We start from the raw sequence: 14,886 nt of genomic DNA, 5'->3' as shown, positions 1-14,886 counted from the left end.
AATGAATAAAACCTGCAAGATGTTAACCACACGCAACATCTTAAACCATAAATGCAAAGACATTTTATCAGCACACCAGCCATCTTCACGGCCCACCATCTCACCAACTGTTCCCCTTCTGTTGGCATCCAACATGATGCTCCCGTCCTGGGGCCGATCCTGATTGGTGAGAGTTCACCGTGACCTCCCCCACCACGGCAGGCTACGCTCTGAGGACAGTAAGCAATGTGATACTACTTTCCTATAAAGGAATCATCTACCAATTGTCCTATGAATCGATCCATGATCCCTGTGATGTCACCAACCAATATGTTCTTGTCTACCATTCCCCTCCATGTTCCTTCTCCTTTTAGACTGTAAGCTCCCTGAAGCCAAGACCTGGCTTAATTTCTTGCATCTGTATCTCCAGCCCTTAGCTCAGGATTACAGAACACATACTAAATGTGTGGTTGTTTTTATCCATTCACTGATCTTTCTAAACTCCAAGCAGAAAAACAACATTCCGGTTGCACATAGTGTTTAGTTAACATTTAGGAGTTTTGCTCAGAAGGTCACCCTGTAGTACTTTTCTTTCTGACAACGGGTGAAGATGTCTACGTTGTCTGCAGACTGAACGCCAGAATTGTAGGTGACGGTGGGAAAGAAGGGGAAAAATACAATGGGTCCTCAGCTATAAAATTCTGCCATGAGATGCACAGGGAAATCGAACGGCACATTTTCCAGCTCGCCTCCAGGTAGCGTTCTGCAAACACTTTACAAGCCATCGAGCACCTCTCACCTAAACTCCCGCTGCTACAAACAGGAGGAATGGAGTTGCTGAGAACGGTCCATCGGAGCCTCCGCCCCGCAAGGGCCGCCTTGCATTTGGATCAAGAAATACCTGACAAGCCTCACGCAGTCAATCTCGAGATCTATAAATAGGCTTTGCAGCTGTCATCCCAACATGCTGATAAATATTCTGCGACTAAAGGAATTGAACAAAGTCAGGACAAGAACTGAATGAGATTTCAGAGGACTGGCCTGAGCCCTTCCCACCCCCATCCCCAGTGAACCCTTGAGGGTTTGGGGATGGAATTTGGGGTGGAAAAGGGTCTGAGGAGGAAGCCTACATCCAACATAACAGTCCCAGAATTTCTGTCCTAAACATTTTGGAAGACCCACAATTTATTATAATGGAACTTTTGCTCTATGTATGTTAAAGAGCAAATTATGAAGTGAATAGACCATGCACTTACCTTTTAGCCTCCATGATCTTCAATCTCTTCTCAAAGGACCAATATTTAAGCTTAAATTGGACTAGACCCTCTTGTCTTAACTTATGTGATGAGTCCATCTTTTAAATGTAATGAACCAAGTCAACCAAGCCAAGCATTCAAGAAGGCAAAAAGCATAAAACTTAAACTATCTTTAGATATGTTTTCTTTATTGAAGGTATTAAAAATAGAATCAAATATTTTTAAGATTCAGGAACAAAAGTTTCAATATCTATTAAAGGATTTTTAATAATGCTAGGAGTCCACATGATTTAAACTAGTAGAGTCTTTTTTTTTTTTTGCATTTTATACTGATTTTTTTAAAATAATGATATATGAAAACAAATATTGCTATGTTCTTCATACAGGCTCTCACATAAAACTTTTATCAACTGCCAGTTCTTTTGTCAACCATAAATGTTAATGGAATTGTCTCTTTTTTCTGAATTGGAAGAGAGTCCAATTTATGCTTTTTAACTAACGCTCCAGTGGTATTCTGGTCTTCTTCCTCTGTCACTTCCATAAGATGCTTCACCCTAAGCCTGAAAAGCGTCCGAGGATCTGGTCCAGAAAGCGGTGGGCAGTTACAACTCTCTCTGATTTTAATGGCCTAGGAGGAGAGAGATGGAGACAATGAAATATTTTATTTGGGCCTTTGTTTCACTAATCAATTCCTAATATACTATACACAAGACTTCTATATTCCTCTATACCTTTTGTAATAAAGACACAAAGGAAACAAAAAAAGTCACGCATAAAACACCATATGTAATTATCTTCTTGTAATCTTCCAGTTCACCTCAATAATACAATTTGAAATAAATCAGTAGCTGCAAATAAGGCAGAAAATGATCTTTTAGAATAAATAAGCTCTCCATGAACACTCTCAAATTTCTAGCCAGGCTGCAGATATTTGCTAAAGAAATGACACTCTAACCTTTGTATTCAAATAAAAATCATATAATAAAAACCAGCTCCTATGGGTCTTTTTAATCTTTTCTATTAAACACATGAAGAAAGTTATGTTATTAAACTATTCCTTAGGTATACTCTATTAATTCAGCAGTCTTTTTTTCTTTCTTTTTGGGGCTTAATCCTGAGTATGAATCTGACACAATCTGAGTATGAAGACTTCCTTTACCATCGTTAACCAGCAGTTCTGCATTTGTCACCAAAAGCACAGTGAGGTTAAGGAATCACACCTAGTAGTAGTAGCAGTAACAGCAGCAAACATTTATATAATTATGGCCTATTCCGTGCCTGCACTGTGCTAAGTGATTTACAAATACATTCATTTGATCCTTCTGGGAGGTACATTATACAGATGAGGAAACTGAGGCAGACAGAAATGAAGTGAGTTGCCCAGGTCACACGGTCAGTCTGCTACAGACTGGAGATAACATTACTTAACGCCCCAAATGGAGCAAAGATAAAGGGTCCCAATTGCAAGGATGTTATTTCTCTGCTGCCCTTTTCCTCCTCACTTGCCCGTTCAGGGACAGGATGATTTTCCAGGGGTGTGTGGGAGGGGAGGAAAGGAACTCCTGCCAGTTCTGACTCACCTGGGTAAGGAGCAAGCCCATTTCTGTAAGGCACACATGGGGCAATCCCACAAATCCGGTATTCACAACATCAGCGCTCCTTTCATTTTCACACTTGGAATATTAACCACTCGGTTTTCAAACACGGCTTAATGCACGCCTCACGACTCCAAAAAGAGCACTGGGTTTGACCCAAAACAAATTTTAAAAGCAAAAACACCTCATCTATTTTGAAAAGGTGTATAAATAGTATAGTAGATTTCAAAAGGAAAGCTTTTTAGAACGCAAAGCTAAGTTAGTGTTGGCTACATTTGGCCTTCTAACAATCACTTTCATAAATCTCCACTTGGGAGTGATAATTTTCCCTCCCTCCTTCCCTCCATTACTCACTTCTGGCCCTCACGAAAACCTGAACAATCTCACAACTTGCTCTAACAAGGCTCTCCCTTGGGTTTCCCATTTTCACAGTAAACATGAGCAAGTAGGCATCTGTCCATCCTGACTCGTTGTTCTGTGAATCCACGCGCGAAAGCGGGACCGCTTCCCTCCAACATCCCGCTGCTGGCTTGGCGTTCCATCAATGCCCACGCTGCTATTGCTAATTACAGATCAAGAATTTCCTCCCTTTCTAGAGCACAGCAAAAGCTACTGAAGAACTGCATTAATGTCAAGTGCCATTATTCCAGGCAAGTTGAAATCCCCAAATCCTTTCTAAAAAAAAAAAAAAGCAATGTAATCCTCTTAAACTCATTTAGCACTTTGAAATCTCCAGTCTTGTCTACTTAATGCCAGTCTTCCAATAAGGAAGTTTTCTAATCGTTCGGGTTTGACGGGGCGGCCCCCTTGACCATCTGACCCTCTGCATCCTCCCCAACTCGGCATTTTTAGTACTTCGAAGACTGAGACTTGAAGCCCTCCCACACCGTTGGGTGAGTGGCCGCCCTGAGTCACGTGTAGGTGACAAAACATCACCCGAGACCCCGCAGCAGTAGTGAGGGAAGGACTCGGATGAAGTCGGAACTTTCTCCACCTTTCCAGTTGGATCGGAACCAACCAAGCCCCAACTCTGCTAGCCCGGACTCCAGAAATCCCGGTTGGTTCCCAGATACCACAAGGTATCGGACAGGGAAGGCTCCCAGGCCCACTGAGAGTCACCAAGATCTCCTAGGGAGGGAGGAGAGGGGCTTTGAGAAGATCACTCTGGTGGCTGAATAGAGGATGGATGGGGGGGGAGGGAGGGAGGGGCTTGGGGCAGGCAGACCCCCTCCTGGCCACTGCAATAATAATGTGCAGTGATGAGGGTCTGCAGGGGGGAAGGGGGTGCAGTGCTGGGGCCAGGGGACATGCTGGAGAAATGTAAAAGAGCATTCAAGAAGTCTGAGATTGTCTACCCGCTCTTAACCCTGGGCCTCCCTTCCCTCTTTTTGGGCTGGGCAGTCTAGCTGTCAGTCAGTGAGTTAACGAGCATTCCCTGAGCTAAGGGCCCGGCCCTCAATGAGCTCCCTGTCTAATGGAAGGACCACGTGCAACAAGCAAGGACACACAGGAGAAGCAGCCAGAGGAAGGCGCTAGAATTAAGGGGAATGAGGAAAGAACAAGGCTGGGGTGGACGCAGGGAGAGGTGGGAGGCCGGCGGCTCGGGGGCCGGTCAAGCCTTCCAGAGCTCACGGACATAGGAGACCGTGCATCAAAGGGACGGCGGCCTCTGTGGCCTCGGGAGGGAAGAGGAATGTCTGTGGCCTCGGGAGGGAAGAGGAATGAGCCGTGGAAACAACAGTTAGGGGCGACGGTGAGGGTACAAAGGCACAGTGGTGGCTCTGGAATTCCCAGTTACCATGTCCCCGAGGGCAGACACTCCCGCAGTCTCGGGCTGTCGGCCCAGACTCCCCTGGAGCTCGGGATGTGCTCGCCCATTCCCGGACACCGAGCCATTGCCCTCTGGCCTTCCCCCTGAGGGAAGCCCAATGTCCCCGTGCACACTTGGGGTCGCAGCCTATGGAGGCACCCACGTGTCCCTGCAAACGCCCTAAGAATGACGCTACAGACATCGGCAAGGAGGGAACCATTTGCACTGCGCAGAGCCCCAGGGCCCTAGTGAGGAGGCGCAGAGTTCAAACCTAGACTCAGGCACCTGTTAGCTGGGTGACCTGAGCAAGTCACAACTCAGGTTTGCCCTAATTTCCTTATCTGCAAATTGGAAACGATACTAGCACTTGGTCCCCAGGGTGGTGAAGCGCTTAGCGCAGCGCCCGGCATCTGGAAGTCTTGCCGCTTCCTTCTCCCTCTACCATTCTTAGGAGCACGTCCATCCCAAAGCTCCCTGTTCCATCCCGTCTCCTTTTTCCAGCAGTTTCCTCTCCCATCCCCAGGTCTCCTTCCATCTCCCCAGGCCCGTGCTTTCTCATGCTTAGAAAACCTCCCTGAATCCACCCCTCCTACCAGACACCTCCCACAGCTCTTCTCCCTTTTGTCACTCAGCTCCCCAACGAGGCTGTCAGTAAGGAGTTAGCTGTGGTTATCAAATAGCAAACATTTCAAGTGTAAAAGATTTCTTTGGGGCAGCTGGATGATGCAGTAGATAGAGCACTGGCCCCGTAGTCAGGAGGACCTGAGTTCAAATCCAGCCTCAGATACCTGATGCTTCCTGTGTGATCCTAGAAGCAGGAGACTTTTCGTCCAAGTCACTTCTCTTAAGTTTAACAAAAACCAGCACCAACAGATCGCCCAATGATATTTTCAATCCAATACTTTGAATATTCAAGAACCTGCACTAAGGAATGGCTCTTTTACCAGCAGCATCACAAGCATTTCAGAAAGTGTCCGCTCGTGAGCATCGGTGCTGTAAGTAAGCACTGTGGGAAGTGAGCTAAACTTTCTTGGGAAAGAATAAACCGTAACAAGGAAAAATGCAGGAAAGCAGAAGTTACCTGGATGCCACGGAAGATTCATGATAGATTTAAAGGTTTCTTCTAAAAACAGAAACTAAGATATTTCAGGGGAGAAAAAAAATCATCTTAGTTTTTAAAAGTGTGTTTCTTTAGAAACACATATGTGTATATATGTATACACACATATATACACGCATACATATATACATTTTATATATATATATATATATACATATATATGTATATATATATATATATATATATCATTCCCTTGGTCCCCTTTTCTCCCCCAAGGCAATTTTTGCTAATAGCTTATTATTCATTTCCACCTCAAGCAGGTCCTATCACCCCTCCCATCACGTTGTTCTAAAGAGCATTTAGACAACGCCGCCGCTGTCAGGCTTGGTGCCTTTAAGTCGATTCCAAGGCCAATTCAATTACAGCAGCCGCTATGATATTTACCTTTACCCCAACACTCTCCATGTCCAACAAAATGAAATTCTGTAAGGTGAACACTGTATGTTTGTGTATACTGGCAATACCCACATTTTACTTAAATGTTTAACACTCTCGTATTTGCTACTCGTGAGATGTGTAATATTCATGATTTATGAATTCGCTTTGTCCAATTACAAATGCATAAGAATGATTTACACTGGAGTTCAAAGCCCTTGCCTTCTGAAAGCATATAGGACTCAAAATGAAACGAGATTAAAATGAATCTATTTAAATACTTACAGAAAGTGTTTGGCTATATAAAGATTGAGCACATTACATTTAGACTTTGAGATACAAATTTTATACAAATAAAGATGTCACCAAGATTTCCTAAAATATGAAGAGATATTATGGTTGTAATAATCCCCAAACTAATAAATTCTAATAAAATGGTTTTCTGTATTATTCTAATATTCTTTTTTTTTTTTTCTATCTGAAATCCCACATTCCGAATACTTCCAGTTTGAAAGAAGGAATTGTGCATTTCTGCCCTGGGTTACTATACAAGTTTCCTTATTTATTTCGCAACTCCCCACATTTCATGTTAAAACAACTCTCACAGGGAAAAGCCAAATAATATATCTCTTTCAAGGACGAATTATAGTCTACATTAAATTTAAAGTCTGAACAGTGTCACTATGGAGCATAATTTTAAAACTGTCATACTATCAAACATCAACAGGTTGATACAGCATCTGTTCCCCAATTCTGTACCCAAGTTGTTATGGTAACCAGAATGCATATGCTATGTATGTCTCCTAAATTTAACAGATTATTCCAAGTAAATAAAATTAACATGATCATTGGTTAATTATCTTCAAATAATATTCTTGGTACAAACCTATATTTACCTTTTTAAATAGCTAATGGATCACTGCATTATGTTTAATACTAGATGATTAGACTTCTTCTTTCATGGAAGTATTTGGCCAAAAAATAACAAACCCAAACTCTCCCTTAATTTACTTATAACTATTTTCTAGATTTACTAAAAAAAAAAAAAAATTAACATACTCTCATAATAACATATAAACAATATGTGCACAAAATGAATAAGCATTGGGACTTCTGGGTATCCAGGACCAAAATGTTTTGAAGAGTAAATCATCCTGGCATAGGGTTGGAGAGGGAGAATTAGGCTAAAGAACAACTTCTGTATTCAATATGTCCCATTTGGGATAAAAGCAGGCTCTCCAAGCACTCAGGGATGTACTATCAGCACTTGGGAAACAGTCCTACGGCACTTCACAATGTCAGCCCCGGATACATTTGCATCATCTTCACAGGGTTGGACCAAAACATGGACAAATCTCTAAAGAGAAAAGCAGAGGGGCTGCTGAAGAGAATGGGGAGAGAAGGCTCATAGGGAACAAGGGAAAGATCAGAAAGTGAGAAGAAAAGCCTGCAGAGTCAGCAAAGTTGGGCAGCAGGAAAGGCAAAGGCAAAAGAAGGTGTCATCAGCTCCAAAGTCCCACGGATCTGTTTACTTGTCCCTTCTTCACCAATAAAATTCCCACTCATTCTAAAGTGCAGCCTAAGATCCACCTCCTCCAGGGTTTGCTTTGAGCTTTCACTTAGTATCAGCTCCCCTAAACAATGTTATTTTATGCTTATCTAATGGCTCATCAGGTAAGTTGGGGATCTGACTCTGTCACCACATAAGCCTCCATCTGATGGTGACTCGAGAGCAAGAACCATGTTTTCTTTTTAGGGAAGGATTTTTTTTTGGGGGGAAGCATCATCTCTTACATGACACTTAGCAGATGCAAAGGTTCCCTGTTCAGTATTTTTTATTCTTGAGCACTGCATTCAGTCCAAAGAAGAATTCATATTTAAACTCCATGATGGCATACCAAAAAATTAAGATTTTCAACGCCATAGACTTTTATAAATCATCAGATGAGGCTCCTTTCTTATTATAAAAATTAGTCTTATGTTTACAGGGAATTCCAATCTTTGAGTTATAAGTACGTACTGTAATTAACAACATACTCTTATACTAACTATCAGTTTTCACTTCAACCACAAAATTATTCCCAATGCTATAATAGAATTTTATCACATTCAAAATGAATTCAATCACTTGGGGAAAAAATAGAAAAAGATTACATCAAGCTTCAAAATTATGTTTCTATACGATGTTAGTTTGTTTTAAAAGGAATTTGTCTCCAATTCTTTTTTTCATTATCAATCCCCAACATATACAGTTTATGCAATCATTTTTCTTTGTATTCTCTAATCAAATCATTCTTATTTGAAAGGATTCTTCTCTTTGAACGTAGCAATGAAGCACATTTTCAAAGTCCCCCGTGATGATCTGGAAATATATTTTGGTGAAATTTTACCACTCGTAACTTAAGAAAAGCTTTCAGTACAAGTTGGCATTTGTCAACCGATTCAAAGGAAATTTTTCAAAGATTTGAGTTGAATGATTGAAAATTGAAAAGGGGGGAACATTCTAGCAAAACAGAAAGTTCCTGCAGCTTTAAAGACTCCGTTAATATTGAACCAGTATAGCAGAGAACTGGAAACAAACTACATGTCCATCAACTGGGGAACAGTTAAAGCAATTGTGGTGATGTAATGGATGCAGAGGGATAGGATGGGCTGTGGCTGGGCTAGAAAAGGAGAGGGGGAGGGAAAAGGAGGGAGTAGGATGGAAGAGCGTTGTGCTGGATGAAACAATAAGCATGATGAATATAGAGAACCATGTAAGTATCTTATGGAACTCATGCAAGGTAACATAAGCAGAGCCAGAAAAACAAGAGAAATGGGGGAAAACAACCACCACCAACAATCAAAACTGAAGGTTGTAAAATTTTGAAGAATAACAAATTCTAAAGGAGAGATAGGAGAAGACACCTTGCTCTGCTCTTTTGGAGACAGTGGAGTTCATAGGTGTGAAACACAGAAAATAATGGCAGATTATTATGATATGTTGATGGTTTTTACTTATTTTTTCTCCTTGACTTTTAAAATTTTTTTTAACTTTTGTTCTTTAAAAAAAATTCTTTGTTCTAAGAAAAAATTTCCCAGGAGGAAATAAAGGAAAGATACAGAGGAAAATCTAGCGGATGCAAAAACAAAAGATATCAATTAAAATCCACTAGAATTGTTTTAAAAAAAAAACCTGCTTTCATAAAGAATGAATTCCAGGTGAGGGTGAAAGTAATTAGCCAGAAAAAAAAGCACAATGTTTTTACTAATAATTCTGTAAAACACCAAGCTCCAGTGGAATCCTTCTTAAATTTCCTAAACAAGAGTGCCACAGTATCTCTACCCATCACCCACCTGCTAACAGAAGTTAACAAAATGAAAAATAAAAACCTCGTCACACAGTCTGGCTCCTTTTGAGACCTGGTGATCAAGACTGGTCATCCAGGGTCATCCTTCCCCGGTTTCTGATAACATCTAGGAAACATCCGCAAGCAGCCTGACCGCTGTCCACAATACATAACTACTCAGAGTCAAAAACAGAAATAAATACGCGCGCTGACATCTCACACCTCTGGGTTCGCTCCCTCTGGCTCTGGAGTGGAGCTCGGGCTGGATGACGCTCCGCCCCTCTGACCCGTCCTTTCCAGACCTCAACCTTCGTCTCATTCTCTGAGGCAAAACAATTGTGGACAAAGTCAATCGCACGGCTCTTCCTTCTTCCGATGGAGAGGGCAGTTGAGGAACAATTTTAGATGAGGACAATTTGAACTAATTCAATACAATTCAAAAAACACGAGTAAATGAGAGACTGACTAAGCACGTACAGCATGCTGGGCACCCCACCAGGCCCTGGGGTACAAAGACAAAAGAGGAAAAGTTCCTGCCCACCAGGAGCTTACATTCTGCAGAAAAACAAGTACCTAGATACGGAAATATAAAATCTATACAAATGAATAAAAGTTAATGGGGGGCAGGGGAGAAACCAAGCCCTGGGATAGCAAGGAAGGCCTCTGACAGGAGCTGAGCCTTGCAGGGGGCCAGAGGTCCAAAAGGCCAAGAGGAGCCAAGGGCTCCTTCTAGGCAGGGGAATGGTCTGTATCAGCGCAAGGAATGAGATGGAACGGAGGGGAGCACCCAGAAGCTCATTTTGACCAGAATGAAGCCCAGGGGATGGAGGTGAAGTCTACTCAGTCTGGAGAGACAGCCTGAGGACTGAGGGAGAAGATGTGGAGATGAAGCAGTAATAGGGAGCCACAGAATGCTCCTGAGCAGCAAAGTGCTCGACAGTTCTGGGCAGATGGACTAGAGAAGGAAGAATCGGGATAAAAGGGAGACTCCACGACCTGGCAATGAACCCCCTCCTTTCCACCTAGGGACTGACCTCACTAACAATGGAGCGATGTGGGCCACTGGTGCCTCCTGAAGACACCTTCTCCCAGCCACAGATCCGTGAGAGATGTGAGAGATGTGCCAGTGGAGAGGATCCGCCCTGACGACAACTGAAGGGTCTACGAGTCCAAATAAACACTCCAGAGAAAGCCAGGCCCATCACTAGCATTCCCCAGTCAGAAATCTCCCAAGCCAACGATTCGTTAAATTCAGTTCAGACCCGGTACGATCAGCACCTTGTTTACTCGACAATCCAGCTCCATAAACCCTCCAAGCAAAGCGGACTTGATGCATGCTGCGTTTCCTTGCAGAATCTGCTGGGGATTCCACTTTTCCCCGCATTTTCTATCTTTTTGCTCCTCATGCATCTTCTCCTACGCTACGGCAGCCCTGCCTTTGGGAAGCACTTAGTGTTGGAGGGCACAAAGCAACTCTATAAAATCCCTTAAAAATAAGGATCCCCGCCATTATTAAGCTTATATATTCAATCTTTTCCTGGCAATGCACAATAACAGCTTCAGGTACAGTGGAAAGCTGGGCCTGGAGGCAGGAAGACCAGAGTTCAAAAACAACCTCAACACTGACTAGTGGTGTGAACCAGGACAAGTCTGCCCCAGTTTCCTCCAATGGGCTGTGGTGGGGATCCAGTGAGATAAGAATGGCCAAGCACTCGGCACAGGGCCTGGCCCACGTTATTATGATTAGCTTGGAAAGCTCCTGACAACCTGCCACATCCAGACTGTGCCCTGACCACTGATAATGGGGCTATCTGGTCCCGGGCAGATGCTGGCGAGTGCCATTTGTGGTGGGCAGACCCGACCTCAGCCTGCGGCCCCCCCAGGGCACAAGGGTCGGCTTGAGCTCACGACTCTGGCACAGAAACCAAGGCACTCTGCTCTCCCCCATTTTCTGGCCCTGCTCTCCCCTTTCTTCTAGGTGTTGAGTGGGACCTTATGTCTTCTCTTGGGAGAATTTAAAGGCCTCCAACCTAAAGACTTTTAGACCCATCACTCGTCTGCCTCTTGTGTAAAGAAAGGCTCCTCGATCCCCCCAACCTCAGGCTGTCTGCCTGCCCACCTCCTCCTTGTCTGGTCCTAGATGTCCCTGAGAATGTCCTTTGAGCCGTTTCTTGAGAATCGCCTCTCCTTGGTAACCACGATGGTCACTCGCAGTTTGGATTCTCCCGACATGGAGGTAATCTGTGATTTCCATCATCTACAACACCAGGAGAAGCGGGAGAGCCTCCAGAGGTTGGTGGGGAGCCCTCGTGTCGTGGATTAATTGGTACAAGGAAGTCCTGGCGAGGACGGAGCGCTCGATGCCCTCGAGGTCTTCAGGAGCAGCCTGTGGATGCTGAGAGGCCCCACGGCCAGAGCTGTGACCCCAGGGCCTCAGGGATGCAGCAGTTCCTGGGCTGGCCAGTCTGCTCTTCTCCTCTGGAGCCCAAACCTTTTCTCTGTGACACTTGTCCGCACTGAAGGCCTAACTATGGACATCATGTCACAATCTGGGCTAACAAGAGCAATCTTCTCCCCTTCATTTTCCCTCCACGCCTCCAAGGCTCAGCTTCCTGCAGTCACGGATCTCACTGGAGGCAGGTCCTGAGGGGCTCGGGGACTCGGAACAATCAGCACAACATCGTCCATAAAGCAGAAGAGCGTCTAGACATGGAATAAAAGCCACCAACGGCATCTGCTTTAGAAAATGGAGGTACAGAAACATGTCCCTGGGGGTCCATTTCTGCTTCCCAAGTTTTAAGGATTCCCAGACAAGGAAGCCCCCTCCTCCAGGAATTTGGGGCAGAAACCAGCAGCTCCAGAAAAGGGCAACAACCCTTGGCACCGACGCCTCCCAAGCTAAAGACTGGGCCTCTGATGTCCTCTGTGTCTTCTGATGGCCTCAAGTGTCTGCTGCTGGGGAGCCCACGGCCGCCGGCTGTTACTGTGCCTTCCCCCCCACCCAGAATTCAGAGTACTTCCTCTCAAGCAGATATCCAGCTCTGAGATAGGGAGCAGGAAAAAGGAGAGAGAAACATAAGGCAAGGGCTCTGCCCTCAAACAGCTGGAATCTCATCAAGGAAATAAGATCCATGTGTCTATGTGACCAGGTGATAAGCAGGGGACAAAGGGAGACAGGGAGGGAAGGAGAGAGGGATGGGGAGAGGGAGGAGTGTAGGAAGAGAAATGGGGAGAGACAGACAGACAGAGACAGAGAGGAGAGAGAAGACAGAGAGAGGAGAGAAAGAGAAAGAGGAGAGAAAAGGAGGGAGTGAGGGAGGGGGGAGAGAAAGAGACAGAGACAAAGAGGGAGAGAGGGAGAGGAATGGGGGAGGAGGAGGAGAAGGAAAGGGAGGGAGGGAAGTGTCAAATTAAGGGTACACACAGTAAAATCTATAGGTGTTCTAAGGGAGCAATCACTTGGAGCTAAAATATTAGGGGAGGATTTCATGAAGATTATGGGACTTTTGACTATGCCTGGAACGATGAGGCTTAAGAGACAAAATTGGGCCTAAATGATGGGGTTTCTTACATGCACTGTAGGAAGCCACTGGGGTTTTTTTAAAGATGCAATAGTCAGACTTGGTGGATGTGCTGGTTAGGGTGATCAACTATATTTTCCTCTCTTTTTTCCTTCTTCTAAGGGATGGCAATCTGGGTAGGGAGTGAAATATCTGGAAATAAAAGTAACATACAACCTAAAGAGAACAAGAAGCAATGTGAGTTAAATGCTTTGGGGAAACTAATCTGCCAGGAGTGTCCAGGATGGCTTCTAAGAGCCAAGGCGAGGAGACCAGTAAAAGCCTGTGAGCCTTGGGTGATGGAGTACTTACTGTAGAAGCCTTACCTGGGCTAGGGGCTGCAGAAATGGAAATAAACAGTTTGAAAACATTATAAAGGGAGTGACAAGATTTGCCGCTTGTGAGGCTCTGGGGAGGAAAGATCAAAATCAGAAGGGGAGGCTGGGGTCACCTCGGCTATCCTCGGCCTGCCCGTGACCACATCCCGAGGGGATGGCCAACATGCCGAGGGCCCCCCAAACCTCTGGTCTCCTCCGATGGCTCCAGACTCAGAAGCAGCAGCGCTACTTCTGCACACACACACACACACACACACACACACACACACACACACACACTCACACACACACTCACACTAATGTCTGGGCTAGCTTTCCGGAGGTCCTCTGGACAGGCCTTGGTCTCAGCAGGAAAAACACCATGAGGATGGTCAGGAAGAGAGTCTAAACTCTATTCTTGAGTCTCGAGTCTGAGATCGAGCTAGAGCACACTCACTCTCACACACTCACTCTCACACACTCACTCTCACACACACTCACTCACACACACTCACTCTCACACACACTCACTCTCACACATTTGGGAAGCACTTAGTGTTGGAGGGCACAAAGCAACTCTATAAAATCCCTTAAAAATAAGGATCCCCGCCATCATTAAGCTTATATATTCAACCTTTTCCTGGCAATGCTCAATAACAGCTTCAGGTACAGTGGAAAGCTGGGCCTGGAGGAAGGAAGACCAGAGTTCAAAAACAACCTCGACACTGACTAGTTGTGTGACCCAGGGCAAGTCTGCCCCAGTTTCCTCCAATGGGCTGTGGTGGGCATCCAGTGAGATAAGAACGGCCAAGCACTCGGCACAGGGCCTGGCCCATGGTAGGTCTACATCCGGTTATTATGATTAGCTTGGAAAGCTCCTGACAACCTGCCACATCCAGACTGTGCCCTGACCACTGATAATGGGGCTATCTGGTCCCAGGCAGATGCTGGCGAGTGCCATTTGTGGTGGGCAGACCCGACCTCAGCCTGCGGCTCCCAGGGCACAAGGGTCGGCTTGAGCTCACGACTCTGGCACAGAAAACAAGGCTCTCTGCTCTCCCCCATTTTCTGGCCCTGCTCTCCCCTTTCCTCTAGGTGTTGAGTGGGACCTTATGTCTTCTCTTGGGAGAATTTAAAGGCCTCCAACCTAAAGACTTTTAGACCCATCACTCGTCTGCCTCTTGTGTAAAGAAAGGCTCCTCGATCCCCCCAACCTCAGGCTGTCTGCCTGCCCACCTCCTCCTTGTCTGGTTTAGATGTTCCTGAGAATGTCCTTTGCACCATTTCTTGAGAACCGCCTCTCCTTGGTAACCACGAGGGTCACTCGCAGTTTGGATTCTCCCGACACGGAGGTAATCTGTGATTTCCATCATCTACAACACCAGGAGAAGCGGGAGAGCCTCCAGAGGTTGGGGGAGAGCCCTCGTGTCATGGATTAATTGGTACAAGGAAGTCCTGGCGAGGACGGAGCACTCGATGCCCTTGAGGTCTTCAGGAGCAGCCTGTGGATGCTGAGAGGCCTCAGGGATGCAGCAGTTCCTGGGC

General features: G+C 45.1%; 1 protein-coding gene across 1 annotated transcript in view; it reads right to left on the bottom strand.

The window, feature by feature from the left end:
* Positions 1 to 1,402: 1,402 nt before the first annotated feature.
* Positions 1,403 to 14,886, bottom strand: part of OMA1 (OMA1 zinc metallopeptidase) — a 76,779-nt gene continuing 63,295 nt past the window's right edge. Inside the window, exon 10 of the mRNA XM_051999577.1 lies at positions 1,403 to 1,863. Coding sequence (XP_051855537.1) covers positions 1,642 to 1,863 — 222 coding nt within the window. The 3' untranslated portion in view covers positions 1,403 to 1,641. The remainder of the gene's footprint in view (positions 1,864 to 14,886) is intronic.

The sequence above is a fragment of the Antechinus flavipes genome, chromosome 4 (genome assembly GCF_016432865.1).
Source record: "Antechinus flavipes isolate AdamAnt ecotype Samford, QLD, Australia chromosome 4, AdamAnt_v2, whole genome shotgun sequence".
Lineage (NCBI taxonomy): Eukaryota > Metazoa > Chordata > Mammalia > Dasyuromorphia > Dasyuridae > Antechinus > Antechinus flavipes.
Note: the sequence above shows the minus strand (reverse complement) of the source record. Positions and strands in the feature narration are given on the sequence as shown.